General features: G+C 39.3%; 1 protein-coding gene across 3 annotated transcripts in view; it reads right to left on the reverse strand.

Moving 5' to 3' along the window:
* Positions 1–768: 768 nt before the first annotated feature.
* The window catches only part of LOC132377996 (transforming protein RhoA), a 123947-nt gene continuing 100893 nt past the window's right edge, over positions 769–23822 (reverse strand). For all 3 annotated transcript variants that reach the window (XM_059944569.1, XM_059944567.1, XM_059944568.1), the window contains 2 exons: positions 21433–21563; positions 769–1894 (listed from right to left, as the gene is read on the reverse strand). In XM_059944569.1, coding sequence (XP_059800552.1) covers positions 1721–1894; positions 21433–21563 — 305 coding nt within the window. In that variant the 3' untranslated portion in view covers positions 769–1720. The remainder of the gene's footprint in view (positions 1895–21432; positions 21564–23822) is intronic.

The following is a 23822-nucleotide window of genomic DNA, read 5'->3' on the forward strand; positions in this document are numbered from 1 at the left end:
ATTGGTCACTGACCAATACTACACATTTCAATGTCCATGTAACAGTCAAATGAATCTCTCTCTCTCTCTACTGTCCATCCTTTAAAGGTGTAAATGAACCACTGCAGTACTGCAGTACTTCCAGTGAAGGTGCAGGTTGAGTTTATAGTAAGAAAGGCAAATGCAATATTAGTATTAATTGCGAGAAGATTAGAATGTAAAAGCAAGGACATCATACTGAGTTTTTTTAGGCCACATTCTGAGCAGTTTTGCCCCCTTATCTAAGAAAAGATGTGCTGACATTGCAGAGGGTCTGGAGGAAATTCACAAGAATGATCCCAGGAATGAAAGTGTTAATGTTATGTTAATACAGGCTCTGGACCTGTATTGCTGGAGTTCAGAAGAACAAAGCCTATCAAATGTTGAAAGGCCTAGATAAAGTGGATGTGGGGAGAATGTTTCCTATGGTGAGGGAGTCTAGGACCAGAGGGCACAGCCTCAGAATAGAGGGACATCCATTTGGAACAGAGATGAGGAAGAACTTTAGCCAGAAGGTGAATCTGTGGAATTCATTGCCACAGATGGTTGTGAAAGACATGCCACTGAGTATAATAGGCTCTTGATTAGTCAAGGTGTCGAAGGTTACATGGAGAAGGCAGGAAATAGGGTTGAGAGGGATAATAAATAAGCTATGATGGAATGGCATAGAAGACTCAATGGACAATTGCCAAATTCTGCTCCTATGTTTTATGGCCTGCCTTACGTAAAGAATAGGCTTGGACAGGTGCATTAAAAAAAACTGACTTTTATTTTGCTATTAGTATTGCTGGTAACTATTTACTGACACAGGCAAAAAACCTAGGGAACTGGGGACTGCAAGTGAGGCACATTCAGCACCTCAAAAATATCTTTAATGTTAAACAAAAGCATAAAAGGCAAGCACTGCATATACCAACATATGATAAATAGAAGGCATTGAATGGATGGTGCTGATGACCACATACATTCATTTATTGAAGGGCTGCCTAGCTCTGTTTTACAAGCCAAACAGGACCTCATTTTTAATCAGTAAGGACACAAGTACCCTGGTACAGACACAGAATTCGTGTCTCTGAACATCAACCCAATGCCCCCCCTTCCCCACCCTCACAAATGTCTACATCGTACACAGGCCAAATTTGGCTTAAATCAATCATCTGTTTCAGAGATCACCAAGCTTTTACATAAAGGAATTCAATTTGCATTATTTTTTACCCAATACATTTAAAAATTTCAATTACAGTATTAGCATTAAGAAATCCAATTGTACAAAAGTTGAATCAAGCTACATCTATAAACAGTGTTGGCAAACTAATTTCTTAGTTCAGATCTGTGTCAAGAAATACAAGCTGATTGAGTGTGGTTTTTTACCTACCAGTAAGGCTGCACCTGTTAATTATGTAAAGTAGATAAGTTAAAAAGCTATAGTAACGTTTAACCAAAGTTTAGATGAATACATGCATATTGTAAAAATGACCATAGTTAAACATCAGTACACCACTTAACTAGAAAAAAAAACAACCGTTGTTGGCTTTTAAATATTGGTAGCAAACTGAGATGTCAGGAACAGTATATAGATAAAATGAGAGGCCAGTATAATCAAGACACTATTGTACTAGATTTAACAAACATCAATTCAAGATTTTTTTTTAAATCGAGTGACTGTAAATATATGGTCTGATGCACTTGTCTTGCATTTGTCTTATAGAACGCTGCAAAACGCCTTATGCCTTGGGCGCTTAGCTTGCAGGGCAGCCCGTGTGGCCATTTCAAAAACTTCTCTCACACCATCTTTAGTTTTTGCTGAACATTCCATGTAGCCATATGCACAGATCTTGGTGACCATCTCTTTACCTTCCTCAGGTTTCACGGGTTCCTGAAAGACAGAAGAGAACAAATAAAATTTAATTACTTCATAGCAAAACTGAAATTAGCTCTAGCAACACACACAGAATGCTAGAGGAACTCAGCAGGTCAGGCAGCAATGATAAAGAGCTGACGTTTCAGGCTGAGACCCTTCATAAGACTGCTGCCTGATCAGCTGAGTTCATCCAGCATTTTGTGTGTGTTACTCCAGATTTCCAATGTCTTCAGAACCTCATGTGTTTATGAAATTGTTTGCAGTTCTGACTTGCCAGGACAATGTTACAGTGAAACTGTTAGATACCAAGATAAGCTTGCCTTCAGAAGAGCCCTATAGTAAAAGATAACAAAATAAAAAACTCCCAGATGCCATTATTATTTACAAAACTCTCATCGTCAATAGATGCAATCTTTAAACAAGGCAAACATGAGAAAATCTGCAGATGCTGGAAATTCAAGCAACGCACATAAAATACTGATGGAACGCAGCAGGCCAGGCAGCATCTATAGGAAGAAGTACAGTCGATGTTTCAGGCTGAGACCCTTCGTCAGGACTAACTAAAAAAAGAGATAGTAAGAGATTTGAAAGTGTGAGGGGAAGGGGAGAGATCTGAAATGACAGAAGAAGACAGGAGGGGGAGGGATGATGTTAAGAGCTGGAAAGTTGATTGGCAAAAGGGGTACACAGCTGGAGAAGGGAAAGGATCATGGGATGGGAAGCCTAGGGAGAAAGAAAAGGGGAAGGGAGCACCAGAGGAAGATGGGGAGCAGGCAAGGAGTGATTGTGAGAGGGACAGAAAGGGGGGGGGGGAGATGGATGGATAGATAGATAGATAAATAAATAAGGGATGGGGTAAGAAGGGGAGGATGGGCATTAACGGAAGTTAGAGAAATCAATGTTCGTGCCATCAGGTTGGAGGCTACCCAGACGGAATATAAGGTGTTGTTCCTCCAACCTGAGTGTGGATTCATCTTGACAGAAGAAGAGGCCATGGATTCACATATCAGAATGGGAATGGGATGTGGAATTAAAATGTGTGGCCACTGGGAGATCCTGCTTTCTCTAGCGGACAGAGCATAGGTGTTCCGTGAAATGGTCTCCCAGTCTGCATCAGGTCTCACCAATATATAGAAGGCTGCACTGGGAGCACCGGGCACAGTATATATCAGCCGACTCACAGGTGAAGTGTCGCCTCACCTGGAAGGACTGTCTGTGGCCCTGAATGGTGGTGAGGGAGGAAGTGTAAGGGCAGGTGTAGCACTTGTTCCGCTTACAAGGGTAAGTGCCAGGAGGGAGACTGGTGGGAAGGGATGGGGGGGGGGGGGGACGAATGGACAAGGGAGTTGCGTAGGGAGCAATCCCTGCGAAAAGCAGAAAGAAGGGAGGAGGGAAAGGTGTGCTGGGTGGTGGGATCTTGTTGGAAGTGGTCCAGAGGCTGGTAGGGTAGTAGGTGAGGACAAGGGAAACCCTATCCCTAGTGGGGTAGTGGGAGGATGGGGTGAGAGCAGATGTGCGTGGAATGGAAGAGATGCATCTGAAAGCAGAGTTGATGGTGGAGGAAGGGAAGCCCCTTTCTTTAAAAAAAAGGAAGACGTCCTGGAATGAAAAGCCTCATCCTGACAGCAGATGCGGTGGAGATGGAGGAATTGCGAGAAGGGGATGGCATTTTTGCAAGAGACAGGGTGGGAAGAGGAATAGCCCAGGTAGTTGTGAGAGTCCGTGGGCTTATAGTAGACATCAGTTGATAAGCTGTCTCCAGAGATAAAGACAGAAAGGTCAAGAAAGGGAAGGGAGGTGTCAGAAATGGACCAGGTAAATTTGAGGGCAAGGTGAAAGTTGGAGGCAAAGTTAATGAAGTCAACAAGCTCAGCATGCGTGCAGAAAGTAGCGCCAATGTAGTCGTTGATGTAGCGAAGGAAAAGTGGGGGCGGATACTAGTATAGGCTTGGAACATGGACTGCTCCACAAAGCCAACAAAAAGGCAGGCATAGCTGGGACCCATAAGGGGCAATGTACTTTTAATCAACTTAATTATCAACAGATTTCATGATCTTCTGAAAGACTCAGCAGACTATGCAGGTACAGCACCTTTAAGTGGATGAAGGTTCACTGCCATGGCCGGAAGCAAAATGTGGAAGTGCTGGGAGGGGGATCTTCAAGCAATGGAGCAATATTCCCTCTAAGGTGTGTGCGTGCTTTCATCCTTTGACAAAGTGCACAAAGGAATTTAAACTGCACACAAAAGGTTGTCACCATCTATCTCATTGGCATGTTAAATATATTCCACGAGCGTACATTTCCTTTTCTGGTTTCTGATGCAGTGTTGACAACAAGGAGCTTGCGATGATTTGTCTGCAGATTTTAGAACTGGCTTATACTGTTTTTTATTGAAGAAATTATTCACTCACAATGTTGAATTCCAAAGAAGCAAAGGGCATGAGCGCAAAAGAACTGCTAGTTCATTGAAAGCAGAATGGCTTAATGAAACAGTAGAAACTGCTACATTGAAAACTCATGAGGTCAGGAACGTGTACCTACGAGAAATATTTATGTACAATACAGAAGCTGGTGTATGTCATGATGCAAAATTTGCTGGAGAATTTGTAAGTGGGAAGAAGTGGAGTGATATTTGGAAAGCACCATTTAGCAAGCAAATCACATATGGACAATGTACAAAAGCTCCAGCGAGAAAATCCTTCATTACCTGTTACAAGCCTGCAACCCATGTTTGTGAGCATGCAGCTGAACGTGAGCAGATTGATCAAATCCAGAATCCAATATTTTGCTAGATATTGAAATAAATACATCTATATACAAAGTTCAGTGCACACACTGGGCAAAAAAATTGCAAAGCACAAGATTTTTGCACATACTGGTCATTATAAATTAGATGGAACATTGACTCCAAGGCAGGCTGAAATGCATGGGAAGAAGCCTCCTCAACCCAGCATCTTGTTAGCAAATGTGCAGTCACTGGAGAACAAAATTGAAGATCTGAAGGCAAGATTGCTGTATCAGAGGGAAAAGAGATCGGTGTCTTCTATGTTTGAGCGAGACACGGCTTTCTTCCAGCACGCCAGATGTAGGGATTAGACCCAAAGGTTTGTCAATTTACAGAATGGTCCAAACTGCTCATTCAGAAAAAAACAAAAGGTGGAGATGTGTGTTTCAATGATAAACTCTTTTTGGTGCTCCAAAAGGCGGTTGTGTTGAATTGTGTACCCCTGACCTTGAACATTTGACGATCAGATGCCAACCATTCTATTTAACTTAGGAATTCTTATCCATAATCCTGACTACAGTTTACATACCAACACCAGCTGACTATAATCAAGCACTTATGATTCTGCAAGATGCTGTCTCCAAACAAGAAATAGTCCATTCTGACCCATTTCAAATCATAGTCAGAGACTTCAACCAGGCTTGTTTGAAGAAAGCCCCGCACAATTAACATCAGCATATAACCTGTAGCACCAGAGGTCCCAAAATAATAGATCACTGTTATACTCAAATAAAGAATGCCTACCGTTCCACACTCATACCACATTCTTGTAAATCAGATCACTTGGCTGTCCTTCTCCTACCTATGTACAGACAGAGGCTGAGGAGCAAAGCTCCAGAGATTAGGGCAATAAAGAAGTGGTCGCAGGAGGCAGAGAAATGGCTGTAGGATCACTTTGAGTTGGTGGACTGGACTATGTTTAAGGACTCACCTTTGGATCTAAATGAATACACCATGCTTGTGTCAGATTTTATTAAAACAGTTATTGTTTTATTAAAACAAGAGTGTCCCTACAAAATCATTCAGACTCTTTCCCAATCAGAAGCCCTGGAATAAATCACGAATCCACAATCTGCAACAGCCACATCAAAGGCATTCAAGTCTAGCCAATAAAGTTACAAGGGGTCCAGGTACGATCTCCAGAAAGCAATCTCACAGACAAAGTGGAAATTCTGGGCTTGTTATGCACCCATTCCTGTTTAAATGAACCAGCAGCAATAGACCACGCCTGGAGTCTGGTTTTGATGTTAGATAGTATTAGTATCTACTTATATAGCAACTTAAACAAGAATAATCAAAAGTTAACAGTGTTATGAGTAGCCACCTGTGTAAATATAACTTCCAAACTATTGAGCTTGTGGGGGGGGGGGGGGGGGCACCAGGCTTAAAATCTTGAGATGGTAAGGTATGAAAGTTTAGTTCATCCACAGATTAAATGATATGAGAGAGATAGAGAGAAGGCATTTATGTTGTATTCCACAGGTTCCAATATGGTAAAACAGGATAACATTCACCAGAGGTTTTATCCGTCGTCGTTCCAAATCCACTTATAGTAGCTTATCACAGCTTATGACTGTCTTCAAAGGGGATTACCACCCAGGCAAGGGTTAACACATAGGTAGATTCCACAAGGTTGCCCCAATCACTGATCACTATAGAACTGAGGAACAGTAAGGGCAAAAAGACCCTAATGGGTGTTGTCTACAGGCCACCAAACAGTAGCATGGATATTGGGTGCAAGTTGAATAGAGAGTTAACATTGACATGTGGCAAAGGAAATGTCGCAGTAGTTATGGGGGATTTCAACATGCAGGTGAACTGGGAGAATCAGGTTGGTGCTGGACCTCAGGATAGGGAGTTTGTAGAGTGCCTACGGGATGCATTCTTGGAACAGCTTGTACGACAGCCGACCAGGGACAAGGCTATTCTGGATTTAGTTTTGTATAATGAACAGGGTTTGATAAGCGATCTTGAAGTAAAGGCGCCATTAGGAGGTAGTGACCATAATATGATAAGTTTTTATCTGCAACTTGAGAAGGATAAGGGCGGATCGGAGGTGTCAGTGTTGCAGTTGAACAATGAGGGAGCCATGAGGGAGGAGCTGGCCAAAGTTGACTGGACGGATATCCTAGCAGAAAAGACAGTGGAACAGCAATGGCAGGTATTCTTGGGAATAATGCACAAGGTGCAAAATCAGTTCATCCCCCGGAGAAGGAAGGATTCAAAGGGGGGAAAGGGGCCACAGTGGTTGACAAAGGAAGTCAGAGATTGCATAGCATTAAAAAAAGGAAGTATGACAGAGCTAAGGTGAGTGGGAGGACAGATGATTGGGAAATTTTTAAGGAACAACAGAACTTAACTAAAAAGGCAATACAGGGAGAAAAATGAGGTACAAACGCAAGCTAGTGAGGAATATAAAGGAGGATAGCAAAAGCTTTTTTAGGTATGTGAAGAGAAAGAAGATAGTTAAGAACAATGTTGGGCCCTTGAAGAATGAATTGGGTGAAATTGTTATGGGAAACAGAGAAATGGCAGAAGAATTTAATAAGTACTTTAGATCTGTCTTCACTAGGGAAGACACAAGCAATCTCTCAGATGTATGGATGGGCCAAGGACATAGGGTAACAGAGGAAATGAAACAGATTGACATTAGGAAGGAAATGGTGATGAGTAGACTGATGGGACTGAAGGCTGACAAATCCCCAGGTCCAGATGGTCTGCATCCTAGGGTACTAAAGGAGGTGGCTCTGGAAATTGCGGATGCATTGGTAATCATTTTCCAACATTCCTTAGATTCAGGATCAGTTCCTGAGGATTGGAGAATGGCTGAAGTTATCCCACTTTTTAAGAAAGGAAGGAGGGAGAAAACAGATAACTATTGTCCTGTCAGTGTAACATCAGTAGTGGGGAAGATGCTAGAGTCCATTATTAAAGATGAAATAGTGGCATATCTAGATAGCAGTGATAGGACTGGGCCGAGCCAGCATGGATTTACCAAGGGCAAATCATGCTTGACTAATCTATTGGAGTTTTTCGAGGATGTAACCAGGAATTTAGACAAAGGAGATCTAGCGGATGTAATGTACCTTGATTTTCAGAAGGCATTTGATAAGGTCCCACATAGGAGATTGGTGGGTAAAATCAGAGCTCATGGCCTTGGGGGGAAAGATATTGACACGGATAGAAAACTGGTTGGCATTTAGAAAGCAAAGGGTAATGGTGAATGGGTGTTCCTTGGAATGGCAGGTGGTGACTAGTGGGGTGCCACAGGGCTCGGTATTGGGACCACAGCTGTTTATGATTGACATCAATGATTTAGATGAAGGCATTGAGAATAATATCAGCAAGTTTGCTGATGATACTAAACTGGCTGGCAGTGTCACATGTGATGAGGATGTTAGGAGAATTCAGGGTGACTTGGATAGGCTGAGTGAGTGGGCAGATACTTGGCATATGATGTTTAATGTGAATAATTGTGAGGTTATCCACTTTGGGAGTAAGAACAGGAAGGCAGATTATTATCTGAACGGTGTAGAGTTAGGTAAGGGAGAAATACAAAGAGATCTAGGAGTCCTTGTTCATCAGTCACTGAAGGTGAATGAGCAAGTGCAGCAGGCAGTGAAGAACGCTAATGGAATATTGGCTTTTATTACAAAGGGAATTGAGTACAAGAGCAAGGAAATCCTTTTCCATTTGTACAGGGCCCTGATGAGACCACACCTGGAGTACTGTGTACAGTTTTGGTCTCCAGGGTTAAGGAAGGACATCCTGGCTGTAGAGGAAGTGCAGTGTAGATTCACAAGGTTAATTCCTGGGATGTCCGGATTGTCCTACGCAGAGAGGTTAGAGAGACTGGGCTTGTACAAGCTGGAATTAAGGAAATTGAGAGGGGATCTGATTGCAACATGTAAGATTATTAAGGGATTAGACAAGATTGAGGCAGGAAATATGTTCCAGATGCTGGGAGAGTCCAGTACCAGAGGGCATGGTTTGAGAATAAGGGGTTCATTTAGGACAGAGTTAAGGAAAAACTTCTTCTCCCAGAGAGTTGTGGGGGTCTGGAATGCACTGCCTCGGAAGGCAGTGCATTCCAATTCTCTGGATGCTTTCATGAAGGAGCTAGATAGGTATCTTATGAATAGGGAAATCAAGGGATATGGGGACAAGGCAGGAACCAGGTATTGATAGTAGATGATCAGCCATGATCTCAGAATGGTGGTGCAGGCTCGAAGTGCCGAATGGTCTACTTCTGCACCTATTGTCTATTGTCTATAATCACCCAACGTGATAGCCACTTAGTGATGTGCCAGGTCGATGCTCAACCCACTCTTGTGGACACCAGTGATCCCTTAGTCACTGGCTTCCTTCCATTGACCTACTCCAACTGCAACTGACTGTGTGTGTGTGTGTGTGTATATGTCCTTGCTTAAATCAAAACAAGTTGCAGAATCAAGTAGTTGTCTCTCTCTCAGACAAAATTAAACAGGAGCTGAGAAAGCTGGTGGTTGACGTCTTAAAATGACAGTCCACAGCACGACAAGCCTAGGGGCTCATCACACTTCCCCCCAAAAAAGAAAATTTTGATCAAAGAGCAAAATTTTACCTGCGAACTATAGCGTGTAAAACAATATATATGTGATTATCACATTGCAGAAGCATATACAAATACCAGTTTTTTTTCCCCTTGAACTTAGCTTAGCATCTGGACAGACGATCTGCGATGATATTATCTACGTCTTTCACATGCTTTATTACCAAATCACATTCCTACAAAATCAGACTGTATGGTTGAACTGGAGTCTAATTAACTATTTTCTTTAACCATGTAGATGCAAACATCCACCCTATGAATAGGGTAAGCATCTGTCTTTGTTACTGCATTTACCTTCCTATTGTTACATACCCCGTAACGGGTTAAAAGAACCAGCAGAAATGGAACACACCTGGAGTCTGGTTTTGCTATAAGCAAAACACTATTTATTAGTATCTACTAATAGTAGTAAACTTAAAACCAGATAAAACAAGGATTAACAGTGTTAGACATATATAAGCATATATGGGTGTGAATATGTTTCCCAAACTCATTCAAGTTTAGGTGGTAAATGATACCGTCTTATGATGGTATGTGAGAAAGTTCAGTTCAATGCACGAGGTTGCTGTTGTTGATAAGAGAGAGAGATTTGTAATCCAAAAGCGTATGTTGTGAGAATGCAATTACATCGATATTCCACAAATTCCACAACAGCAATACAGAATAACAATAGTAGTAGCTTTTATCTCCAAAGTCGTTCCACTCCACACACACGAAGTATCACCGACAGTGATCTTCAACGAATATCCTTTCAACACAAGTGGTACCACACCCGAATTCAGCTACGGGACATCTCAAAGTGGTGGCCACAGGATACTCAAACAAAATCGACGTATGGATTATCACCAACAGTAGCTTATTACAAAAAGGGGACCATCTTAAAGGGGACCACCACCCAAGCAAGGGTCGACACACAGGTAGATTCCACAAGGTTACCCCAAACACACAAAGTGATAGCCACTTATCCAGTTCCACAACATACAAAATAACTCCAACAGTGATTTGCCACAGGGTGCCTTTCTTCAGTGAACTACCACACCCAGACAAGGGTGAACATAAACGTGGTACTCACAAAGGTTTTCCCCTCACCAGAGAACCCACTCCTGTGGATTAACTAAGTGACAATCACACTTCCGTAGCCGAATGGAAACAAACTCACCCTTACAGGCTACTTAGAGAGAGAGTTCAAACAGTGATCTCTTTGTCACTAGGCTTCTTCTGTTTCAAACCTTCCTCTCCTCTCCTCTCTTCCTGCAAACTTGTTCTAGTTGCAGAAAACCTGTGAGAGTCATCTATCAAATACTCAGGATCGATCTTAACTCACCCCTTTTGGGCTACTGAGTTTAAACCAGCAACTGACTCACTGGTGTCTTTCATCGACTGAATCCATCTTCACTCTAAGCATGTGAGTGTCTGTGTCTGTAAGAGGAATCATCTAACCTTGCTTATTCAAAACAAGCCGCAGAGTAGATGTAAATACAAGCTGCTCACCATAGCAACCAAGCAGTCAATAGAAATCCAAAAGTCAGTCTCATTCTCCCAGCGTTTTAAAGTGACAGTCCCCAGAAAAAATGACCCCCAGGAGTACATAACATTATAATCAGTACAAAATCTAACACTACTGTCAGGTTTGGGCACAATAAAACAGGATGAGGCCCAATCTGATGTTGACGGCCTGATAATACCATTTTTCAGCATATATTAAATCTCCTGCTCAGCCAATTTACTTTTTTCTACGTTCATGTGCTAGGGGTGCTGCTTAATTGGGTCAGCTTGACCAACATCTACGTCATGCACAGCGACTGAAGTTTGTTTGGAAACATCGGGAAACAAATCTTCAAATTTTAGAATTAATTCTTTCAGTTGTTGTCGCTGCTTTGGCTGCAAATGGACTAATTTGTTATCAATGTTTTCCAAAATAACTGAGCTCAGAAGCCTCACTGAGACTATGTTTGGCTTGTTAAAATTTTCAGATGAGTCAGTTATCCCATTCTCAGGCACTCTAGTTTCACATGTTCCCACAACAACACTCACAGATGGTCAAAATAATGCTTTATCATATATACATGTACTATCTGTGTGGGTTTTCTTCGATCGGGTGTTTTGTCAACATTGGAAATAACATCTATACTTTGTCTTCCATGTGATATTCCGTTCTTGAGCTTGCTTATCATACCGACGTTTGATTTTGTCTTGAGAAGCCTTCAAGTTTTGTCTTACTAGACTACAGACTTGGTGTAATTTATTTTTGAACTCCAAAACATAGCTTAACAAGCTAACATGCACTTTTTCATCAGTCCATTGTTCCCTCAGCACAGTCAAAGGTCCCCTCACTCTGTGACCAAATACAAATTCAAATGGACTAAAACCTAGTGATTCCTGCACCGATTCTCTTAAGGCAAATAGGAGCAAATGTACCCCCTCATCCCAGTCTTTTCCATTCTCAATACTGTATGTCTTAATCATTGTTTTGAGGATAGAATGAGATCTTTTTAAAGCTCCTTGTGTCCGAGTCTCTTCTCGGCAGCTCATGGAGTAAGAAGCTTGTTGGCTCTGCTCCAACCTTTTACAATTTTTCTTCCACTGCTACTTTTGTTTAAACTTTGAATATTCACTACTTTTAGTGAAGGATCGACGATTTAATTGCGATGGCTAGAGCTCGATCTGGAAAGGAATTAAGATGTGGCAAAATTGTTTTTGAAACTGAACAAACTGAACTTACAAGGGAGGCAGAAGAAGCCTATACTCCTGAAAGAATGTTTTCTTTGATGCAAGATACTAACACTAAAATTGGAATGGTGGACTCTAAAATTGATAAACTGATGAAAGCTAATGAAAAGCTTGAATTAACCATCTCTGCATCCGGGAATCTTTGAGGAATTTGGAATCTCAATATCAAATGCTTAAAATGGATACTAATAAAATCGTAAGGCAACAGGAGGCACTACATCGAGTGATTAAAGAGCAGGAATTTAAGTTCTCTAACATGGAAAAGAGAATTGCTGAAGTTTCTTTGGAATTATCAAGAATTAAGAAGAAAACGATTGATCTCGAAAGCAGAAGCTGAAGGAGGAATATATGCATACTGGGGTTGCCTGAAAATATGGAAACCAGTGAGCCATTAAAGTTTTTTATAACCATGTTACACTTACTTTTTAGTGAGATACTCGAAACCTCTCTGTTAATAGACAGGGTGCACTGAATTTCTCATTCCAAGCCATTGCAGATGAAACCCCACACTGTGATTCTGTGTTTACACTATTTTGCTACTAAAGAAGCAATTCTTCGAGATGCCAGGAAGCAAGGGAAACTAACTTTTAATGGTGTGGAATTTCATATAGTTGAAGGTTCTGCCCCCGAGGTGTATGCAGATAGAATTAAATATCGGCTTGTGATGGCAGAATTGTATAAGAAAAATCTTTGACCATCGCTGAGATATCCTGCCTGTTTGTTAATTTTTCCACCTAATGTTTGTCCAAAACATTTTGTATCTCCTGAGGAGGCGTGGGAGTTTCTCAACGAGTTTAAAGCTGTCGTCTAAGATACTCTAACACTGCTGTCTTGCAAGCAACTCTTAACATTTAATCCTTAGCTGACAATCGTTGGTAGTTGATTTGTTGAAATCAAATTTGTTGGTAGTTGATCTATGCCCTAGGTCTGTACAGCCATCGGTTAGACTTTTGTACTTTTTTTCTTTCTTTAACATTTGTATGAATTTAATCTGAGTAACATTTTATTTGCTTGAATCTATCTTTTCTGAATATATGATTAATTTTTATTAAATGAATTTAAGATGGCCACTGTTAATTATGTGCTAACATCTATTAGTCATAATATTATTTACAATCTTTAGCTGAGTTGTTTTCTGCTGAATCGTTGAAAGTTCAATTTATGTTTTTTCTCGGCTCAGACATTGTTTGGTTTTATTTTTTTCTCTTCCTCCGTTTTCCAGAAGCTGTAAAAGCTTAATTTTAATTGTATCTTATTATTTCGTTAAATATTTCTTTTTCGATATGTTTAGTTTTTGTTAAACAAACTTAAGATGGCCACTGTAGACTACATTTTAACCTCTGTAATACTACGTAATACTATGATATTTGGAATTTTTCAATTTTTTTTTCTTTTTGTATCTGATGTTGTGTCTTTAGTCAGTGGTGTCAGTATATATTTTTTTTAAATGGAGTCTGCCGTTTAGAGAGAGGGGTTTAGGGTGGTTAGATTAGCATACCATCTGCCTATTGGATGGTTTGTTTTCTGGCTTTGGGGGAGAGGGGTGAGGCTATTAGTTTAGGTTTCTTCAACTGGGTAGTTCTCAGAGAGTTTCCTGTCAATCGTGCTGTTTTTTTTTTCTTTCTGATCAAATCAATAATTTGATTTACCCTGCGGTTTTGGTTTATTTCAGCGCACTAATTTATTTTATAAATCCCTAAATTAAAGTCTCAGTATGGATGTTAATAAAATTAATATAATTTCCTAAAATTTGAATGGCTTGACTCAACCTATTAAGCGTAGAAAGTTTTTTTTTTAAATTGAGAACATTTCAAGCCGGTATTATTTTTGTGCAGGAGACCCACATCCATAGGGAAGATGAAAATCTTTTTTTTTAATTTTGGAAGGATTCTCAATATCACTCTTCGTCAATATCAAAAAATAGAGCAGTGTCTATTTTTATTATTTTAAAGTTTCTTTCATACATTTTAATACTGTTACTGTTTCAACTGGAAGATACTTAATTGTTACTGGCTTGTTAAGTGGTCAAAAGGTGGCACTGGTTTGTGTGTATGCACCTAATGTAGATAGCCCTGAATTTTTTAAGAGGTTATTCTCTGCAATGTCGAATTTAAATGAATATAAATTGATTATGGACGGTGATTTTAATTGTTGTCTAAATCCCTTGATGGACAGGTCATCAACCAATCCATGTCTTCCTAATAAGGCTGTGTCATGTATTAATTTCTTTTTACTAGAATATGGGTTATAGATATTTGGAGATTGTTACATCCTAAAGATAAAGATTTTTCTTTTTTTTTCCACATGTACATTATAAATATTCAAGAATTGATTATTTTTTGGTAGATACACGATTGGTACCTTTTGTTATTGGTTGTGCGTATGATGTTATTGCACTGTCGATCACGCGCCTAAGAAACTCACGCTGAAGTTTTCTGATAACACACGGAATGCAGTTCAGTGGAGATTCATGCTTCATTGTAGCTTCATGAAGCTACATTGCTTCATGATTTTATATTTCTAAAAGCAAATTTCTTTATTTTTTTAATTAAACACAATGGAGGGTATGTCAAATTTGATTATTTGGGATACGATGAAATCTTTTCTTAGGGAATAGATAATCTCACATTCAGCAGCTTTAAGAAGGAAAACTAAAGCAGAGCTTTTAGTGATTACTAATAGGATTAAAGAAATAGATAAATTTTCTTCAGTATCATCTACTGAAGATTTATAAAAGGGTGAAACTTCAAACACAGCATGACTTGCTATTGACTTATCCCATTGAACAGCAACTTTTGAACTTGAAAAGTCAATTTTGTATACATGGAGATAAATCAGGTAAATTGTTAGCTGCTCAACTCAAAGGAACTATGGCCAGAAGGCAGATTTTGAAAATACGAAGATCTGATAGAATTGAAACATCGGATTGTCAGGAAATTAATAATGTTTTTTTGGACTTTTACTCTAATTTCTATAAATCTGATTTCCAAGGCAATGCTATTTCTATGAATGAATTTCTACAAAGATTGAATATTCCCCAAATTTCTACCCAAAATATAAATATTCTAGATGCACCCATTAATCGAGAGGAGATAGCAAGAGTTATATCTTCTTTTCAATCAGGCAAAGCTCCGGGACCGGTTGGATTTACAGTAGAATTTTTAAATATGTTTACAGATATTCTTACACTTTATCTATGCCAAATTTTCACTGAATCTCTATCCTCTGGGACCCTTCCGAAAACTTTTTATGAGGCATCAATTTATTAATTCCCAAAAAAGTAAAAGACTTAATTGGATGTGCCTCTTACAAACCAATCTCTTTATTAAATGTGGATTCTAAAATTCTTTCTAAGATTTTGGCTAACAGGCTTGAGAATGCTTTACCTAAAGTTATTTCTAAACACCAAACTGGATTTATTAAGAATAGATACTCATATTTTAATATTTGGAGATTATTTAACATTATTTATTCCTCTCCATCTAAAGAATTTGAATGTGTTGTGTCTCTTGACGTAGAGAAAGCCTTTGATAGGGTAGAATGGCCCTAGTTATTTCAGGTTTTAGAAAGATTTAATTTCGGTCCTGGTTTTATTTCCTGGAATAAACTGATTTATCAAACCCCTATGGCAGCAGTTATAACAAATAATCAAAAATCTTATTTCAGGTTATATGGAGGTACCTGGCAGGGTTGCCCTCTTAGTCCGTTGTTATTCAACCTGGCTCTAGAACCTCTTACTATTGCTCTTCAGGACTCCAATAAGGTTCTTGGTATTAAGAAAGGAGATAAAGAGCATTAGGTTTCGTTGTATGCAGATGACTTGTTAGTTTATATTTGAGATCCTAAGAAACCGATTCCTGCTGTGTTATCTATATTTTCTGAATTTAGCAGTTTCTCTGGATATAAATTGAATTTGCACAAAGGTGAGTTATTTCCTATTAACAATGATTTTGATCAATATGACCAAATTCCTTTTAGTATTGCTAAAAATAACTTTACTTACCTTGTTATTAAAATTAATAAAAATTTTAATGACCTGTATAAATATAACTCTCTTCCATTAATTGAGTACACACAAGTAATTTCTAAATAGTTTCCTATGACATTATCATTAATTGGCCATATTAATGCTATTAAAATGACAGTGTTACCGGTTTTATATGTATTTCAAGCAATCCCCTCCTTTGTTCCTAAACTGCTTTTTGATAAGATTACACTAAAATTTTATCTTTTATTTGGAATAATAAAAATCCTAGATTGAGTAAACTTATAGTGCAGAAATTTTAAAAAAATTGGTGGTATGGCCTTGCCAAACTTTAGGATGTACTACTGGGCAATTAATATTCATTATATTTCTTTTTGGATTTATTTTTCGGATATACATGACTGTCCCTTATGGGAAGATTTGGAGAAAAACTCGGTGAAGGGGTATTCTTTGGCCTCTTTACTGGGAGCTCCTCTTCCTTTTTTGCTTTCTAAGATTGGTAGTCGAGACCTTAATCCCATTATTAAACATAAATTAAGAATTGGTTTCAGTTTCGTTGATCCTTTGATTTTAATAATTTTGTTCTTTCTAGTAAAATTCATCTTAACTATTTTTTTAAACCTTCAATTTTTGATCAGACCTTTTCAATTTGGAAATCCAAAGAAAGGAATAGTAATTTTCTTAGATCTGTTCATGGACAACTATTTAATATCTTTTACATAGTTAGTGGATAAATATGATCCAATGTACACTTTTTTTTAGATATTTACAAATTAGGAATTTTCTACGTAGTTTGCTTCTAGATTTTCCCTTGGCTTATTCACCTAATATTATTGATATTCTTTTCCAGGTCAAACCATTTCAAAAAGGACCGATAGCTATAATTTATAAATGGCTATTGAATTTCTGTACGTTAGCTAATGATAAAATTAAAGCTGTGTGGGAATTGGAGTTTCAGAAGTCTCTTTCAGATAATCAATGGGATAAAATTTTTTATTTGGTAAATACTTCTTCTATTTGCTCCCGTCACTCCTTGATACAGTTCAAGGTAGTGCATTGGGCGCATATGTCAAAAGATAAATTAGCCCATATTTTTTCCAGTATTAATCCTATTTGTGATAGATATAATACTACTTTAACACATATGTTCTGGTCTTGTATCAAGTTAGATAATTTTTGGAAAGAAGTCTTTAAAACTTAATCTAAAGTCTTGAATTTGGATTTACAACCGAATCTATTAACAGCAATTTTTGGGATTATTCCATCAGAAGCAGGAGATATTCTTGCTTCTGCTCTACAGATGATAGCTTTTACAACTTTATTGGCTAAGAGAGCCATTTTGCTTAAATGGAAGGACTCTAATCCACCTACTGTCTTTCTTTGGCTTTCCTCCATTATGTCCTGTTTAAGTTTAGAGAAAATAAGAAGTCAGACATTGGATACATCCTTTAAACTTGAGGAAACTTGGTGACCCTTTATTCATTATGGTCGTTCCAGTTACCTTTTTGAAGTTTTGGATTTGATCAGAAAGTTCTTCCCTTTTTTCTGATAAACTGCCCAGTTTTTTTCCTTCTCTTTTTTTCTTTTTTTTTGTGTTTTTTATTTCTCCTTCGACTGCCTCCCTTCATCCTTACATTTGTCACTAGTTCCCAATTTAATTTCTGGTTTATCCTGTGGGTTATCCCTGCTACTCTTCTGAAAGCTCTTATTTGGGGTAAAATTAGCCTTACGGTTAAAGCAAACTCATCTGCTAATCTGGCAGACTCCCATAAAGTGGCAGCATCCTTTTCATCTAAATATGTCATTATATCATCAAGAGACACACCTTTTGAATTCTTTCATCAAAACCAACTCTTTCAAGCTGTTAAAATCAACATTTATGTTCTTAGATGTGCACCAACGATCAAAATACACAAGCTTCTCATAAGCAAATTTCACATAAGTCTGGGTCATAGACTTCTTCAAATTTCTAAACCTTTGTCTATAAGCTTCCGGAACCATCTCATAAGCTTTAAGCACTGCCCATTTCACAATATCATAATTAGCTGCATCTTCAAGTGATAGGGCCAAATAAGCTTTTTGGGCTTTATCCTTAAATACATTTTGTAACAAAACAGGTCAACTTCTTTTCGGCCAATTTTGACTCTGAGACACCTTTTCAAAATGCAAGAAGTATTTATCAATTTCTGCTTCATCAAATGGAGGTACAAATTTAACCTCCTGACTGGCACTAAACTCCTCACCAGGGTCTAGCACTAGACCTCATTGCTGTAATCTCTTTTTCTTTTCCAGCTCAAACTGCCTCTGTCTTTCTGCTTCCACCCTCTGTTTTTCTGCCTCTACCCTCTGTTTTACTACTTCTACCCTCTGTTTTTCTGCTTCCTCAGCCTCAAACTGCCTTCATCTATCCTCAAACTGCCTTTGCCTTTCTTCAGCCTCTAATGTAAGTTGTTGGAACTTTATTTGTTCCAACTGTAACTGCTGCTCAGGGTTAACTGGTTTACTTTCAGGAAATATCTCCAACTCCTCCACTTTAAACACATCTGTAGATATACAATACTCAGCTATTATCCTCTGAACCTGTGCCCTCCTCATTGTCGATTTCACCTTAGTAAGTTTTAACTTTTTAGCAATACTCAACAACTCAAACCTTCTGGTGTCCTCTAATGCCTCAGAGGCTGGCACTTCCAGAAATTTATCAACATCCATTGCTGCTGATTTTCCCTCACACAAATAAATCAAAAGGGATTTCCCCAAACAAATCGGCATTTGATCAATCAATAAGCCCCCAAATCTGTACATATTCTGGACGAGCCCCCAATGTTGTTACGTACCCGTAACGGTTTAAATGAACCAGCAGTGATAGACCATGCCTGGAATCTGGTTTTGATGTTAAAAGCACTATCTTTATTAGTATCTACTTATATAGCAACTTAAACAAGAATAATCAAGTGTTATGAGTATACATCTGTGTAGATATAACTTCCAAACTATTGAGCTCGTGGGAAGGGGGGGCACCAGGCTTGAAATCTTGAGATGGTAAGGTATGAAAGTTCAGTTCATCCACAGATTAAATGATGTGAGAGAGATATTTGTAATCCAAAGTGAATGTCGAGAGAAGGCATTTATGTTGTATTCCACAGGTTCCACCGTGGTAAAACAGACTAACAATCTCCATAGGTTTTATCTGTAGTTGTTCCAAATCCACTTACGAATTATCAACAATAGTAGCTTATCACATGGGTACATCTTCAAAGGGAAATACCACCCAGGCAAAGGTTAACTCACAGGTAGATTCCACAAGGTTGCCCCAATCACACAACGATGATTGCTGGGTCGACACTCAACCCACCCTTGTGGGCATTCGAAAGTTCCAACCAGTGACCCCTTAGTCACTGGCTTCCTTCCATTGTCCAACTCCAACTGCGACAGACTGTGTGCGTGTTTGCTTAAATCAAAACAAGCTGCAGAGTCAAATAGTCCCGCCCCTCTCTCTCTCTTAGTCAAAACTAAACAGGAGCTGAGAAAGTCGGCAGCTGATGTCTTAAAATGACAGTCCACGGCAAGATAATCCTAGGGGTTCATCACAGACTAAACTTCAATCAACGAGGATGCTCAAAAGTTGTAGCAGGGCTTGAATATTATCACCACTTATCAAGTGACATGGGCAACAACAGTGCCTCGATTCCAGATGAGCTCAATGCCTTCTATGCCTCTCTGGCTGTCAAAACATGGAGAAACCATCACAAACTCCCACAGCCCCGAATGATCCTGTGATTTCAGTCTCTGGGGTTAACGTGCAAGCAGTTTTTAGGAGAGTGAACCCACGAAAAGCATCTGGCCTAGAGGGGGTACCTGACCAACTACTAAAAATCTGTGCTGATCAACTGGCTAGAGTGTTCACTGAGATCTTTAACCTCTTGCTTCAGCAGTCTGAGATACCTACCCCAGGCTTCAATTATACTGATACCCAAGAAGAACAAGGTGACCTGTCTCAATGACTATCATCCGGTAGCACTTACATCCACAATGATGAAGTGTTTTGGGAGGTCGGTGATGAAACATATCAACTCCTGCCTGAGAAGCAGGAGTTTTGCTTCAATTTGCTTACTGCAGCAACGTCCAGAGCAGACCTGGAACATCTAGACAGCAAAGAAGCGTCATCAGTATACCCTTTATTGACCTCAGTTCAGCAGTCAATACCACCATCCCCTCAAAACTAATCAATAAGCTCTAAGACCTTGGCCTCAATACCTCCTTGTGCAATTGGATCCTCGTTTTCCTAACTTGCAGATCCCAGTCAGTTTGGATTGGCAACAACATCTCTTCCACAATCATCCACCAGCACACGTGCACCATAACCCTGTGTGCTTAGCCCACTGCTCTACTTGCTTTACACTTATGACTCTGTGGCTAAGCACAGTTCCAGTGCCATATTCAAGTTTGCTGATGACACCACTGCTGTAGGTGGTGATAAATCAGCATATAAGAGAGAGAGTGAAATTCTGGTTGAGTAGTAGCAAGACCAAGTAGCTGATTATAAACTTCCAGAGAGGGGAACCAGAGGTCCTTGAGCCAGTCCTCATCCAGGGAACAGATTCAGCGACTTTAAATTCCTTGTTTGTTTTTTATTTTGGAGAACCTGTCCTGGGCCCAGCACATAAGTGCAATTACCAAGAAAGCACGGCAGTGCCTTTTCTTCCTTGAGAGTTTGTGAAGATTTGGTTTAACATCTAAAACTCTGAAAAACTTCTATGGTGTAAACTATATTGAAATACTAATGCCCTTGACTGGAAAATCCTACAAAAAGTAGTAGATATGGCCCAGACCATCACAGGTTTGGGCATCTAGACCTCCCCTCCCCACCTACGAACCCATCTACACAAAATGCTGTCTCAGGAAAGCAGCATCCACATCAGGGACCCCAGCCACTCAGGCCATGCTCTCTTCTCGCTGCTGCCGTCAAAAAGAAGGTACAGGTCCCTCAGAACTCATACCAGCAGGTCAGGAACACTTACTACCCCTCAACCCTCAGGGTTTTAAACCAAAGAGGATAACCCTACTTACCCCATCATTAAAATGTTCCCACAACCTAGGACTCACTTTCAAGAACTCTTCATCTCACATTCTTGATATTTATTGCTTTTTTTTTCTTTTTGTATTTGCACAGTTTGTTCACTGATTGAATGTGCAAGTTGATGCATTCTTTCATTGATTCTGTTAATGGTTATTATTCTATGGTGTATGCCCACAAGAAAATGAATCTCAAGAGTTGTATATGGTGATGTATATGCACTTTGATAATAAATTTATTTTGAACTCTAAAAACTAAACTTGTGAACAATTATAGTAAAACAGAGAATGCCCAAATTAAATGATATTTATCACAGCAAAGTACTTTCAATCTTCAGGAATAAACACAATGTCATGAAATTAGTCTCTTTCTGTAGTTGCATACTAACCTGTTTCATTTTTGCCAGTTCTCTTCGTGTGTGCTCATCATTCCTCAGATCTTTTTTGTTGCCAACAAGGATAATAGGCACACTAGGACAAAAATGCTTCACTTCTGGAGTCCATTTTTCTGGAATGTTTTCTAATTTGGAAAAAGAGTAAAGGTACTTTACTTTTAAAGCACTGAATCAATAACTTTCAACATAGCAGGAGACAATGATGGTTCCCCAACTCTTTTGAAGAGTAATCCAAATAGTCTTGTGCATCTATATCCCTGATATTTTTCTCATTTTTATTAAATTTAATTGCCACAAAAAAGCAGCATCTACCATCAAAGTCCCCCACCATTTAGACCAAGTAGATGATGGGTATAACATGAATGTAAGGAAGAACAAGCCAATGATTGGGTACAAATGCAATCAGATTTAAATTGTACCATAAGGGGCAGAATTTAAAAGGACACAGAACGCAGGACTGAAGGTGCTGTATTCAAATGCACATAGTATTGGAAATAAAGTAGATGAACTCGGGGCGCAATTAGGGATTGGTTGGTATAACATCGTGGGCATCAATGAGTTGTGGTTGAAAGAAGGCCATAGTTGGGAGTTTAACCTTGTCAAAAGGACAGGCAGGAATGCCTAGGCAATGGTGTGGAAAGAGAAGGAAATTACATTTTTAGAAAGAGGTGACACAGGGTCAGAGAATGCTGAATCTTTGTGGGTGGAGTTAAGAAATTGCAAGGGTAAGGGAATCATATATAGCCCTCCAAATAGTAGCCAAGATGTGAGGTTGAGATTACAAAGGGAGCTGGAAAAGGCATGTAATAAGGGTGATGACATAATTGTAATAGGGGCCTTCAATATGCAAGGGGATCAGAAAAATCAGGTTGGTATCAGATCACAAGAGAGGGTTTTTGTTGAATGCCAAAAAATGGTGTTTTAGAGCAGCTTGTGCTTGTGCCTGTGCCTACTTGGGAAAAGGCGATTTTTGATTGGGTCACAAACAAGACAAACAAGAGAAAACCTGCAGACACTGAAAATCCATGCAACACGTATAAAATGCTGAAGGAACTCAGCAGGCCAGGTAGCAACTAGGAAAAGAGTAGTTGACACTTCGAGCATTTTTGTATGTATTGTTTGGATTGTGTATCATTAATAACCCTGATCTTATAGGTAGCTTAACATAATTGAACCTTTAGGAGGCAGTAACCATAACATGATTGAATTCACACTCCAATTTGAAAGGGAGAAGCATAACCCACGTGTGTCAGTATTACAATGGAATAAAAGAAATTATCAAGGCATGAGAGAGAAGCTTGACGAGGTGGATTGGAGGAGGATACTGGCGAACATAATGACAGAGCAGAGATGGCTGAAGTTTCTGGGAATAATTTACAAGACGCAGGATAGATATGTCCCACAGAGAAAGAGGTTCTCAAATGGCAGGGGTAGGCAACTGTAGCTGACAAGGGAAGTTAAGGACTGCATAAAAGCCACAGAAAAGGCATATAACGTAGCAAACATATGTGGAAAGTTGGATGATTGGTAAGTTTTTAAAATCCAACAAATGGCAACAAAAATGCTATAAGACGGAAAAAGATGAGATACGGGGGCAGACCAGCCAATAAATAAAGCAGGATACCAAGAGTTTTTACAGTTATATAAAGAGTAAAAGGAAGGCAAAAGTTTATATTGGACCACTGGAAAATGATGCTGGTGAGGTAGTAATAAGGGACAAAGAAATGGGAGATGAACTTAATGGGGACTTTGCATCTCTCCTCACTGTGGTCCATGAGTGTCAGGAAACAGGAGTGAATGCCATTGCTATTACAAAGGAAAAAGTGCTAGGCAAACTCAAAGGTCTTAAGGTGGATAAGTCAACTGCACCAGATGAACTACATCCCAGGGTCCTGACAGAGCTTGCTGGATGAGATAATGGATGCACTGGTCACAATCTTTCAAGAAATGGAAGATCGAAAACGTCACTCCTTAAAAAGGGAGGAAGGCAAAAGAAAGGAAATTATAGTGGTTGGGAAAGTGTTGGGTGTCTATTACTAAGGATGAGGTTTTGAGGTATTTGGAAACTAATGATAAAATAAGTCAAAGTCAGTATAGTTTCTGTAAAGGGAAATTTTAGGCCTGACAGATCTGTTAGAGTTCTTTGAGGAAGTATCAAGCAGGGTGGACAAAGCAGGTAGTGGATGTCATTTACTTGGATTTTCAGGTGGTGTTTGATAAGGTGCCCCACAAGGCTGCTTAACAAGATAAAATCCTAAGGCATTACAGGAAGATACTGGCCTGGATAGTGGAATGGCTGACAGACAGGAGGTAGCGAGTTAGAATAAAGGGGGCCTTTTCTGGTTGGCTGCCAGTGAATAGTGGTGCTCCTCAAGCATCAGTAT

This window comes from Hypanus sabinus, chromosome 19, assembly GCF_030144855.1.
Source record: "Hypanus sabinus isolate sHypSab1 chromosome 19, sHypSab1.hap1, whole genome shotgun sequence".
Lineage (NCBI taxonomy): Eukaryota > Metazoa > Chordata > Chondrichthyes > Myliobatiformes > Dasyatidae > Hypanus > Hypanus sabinus.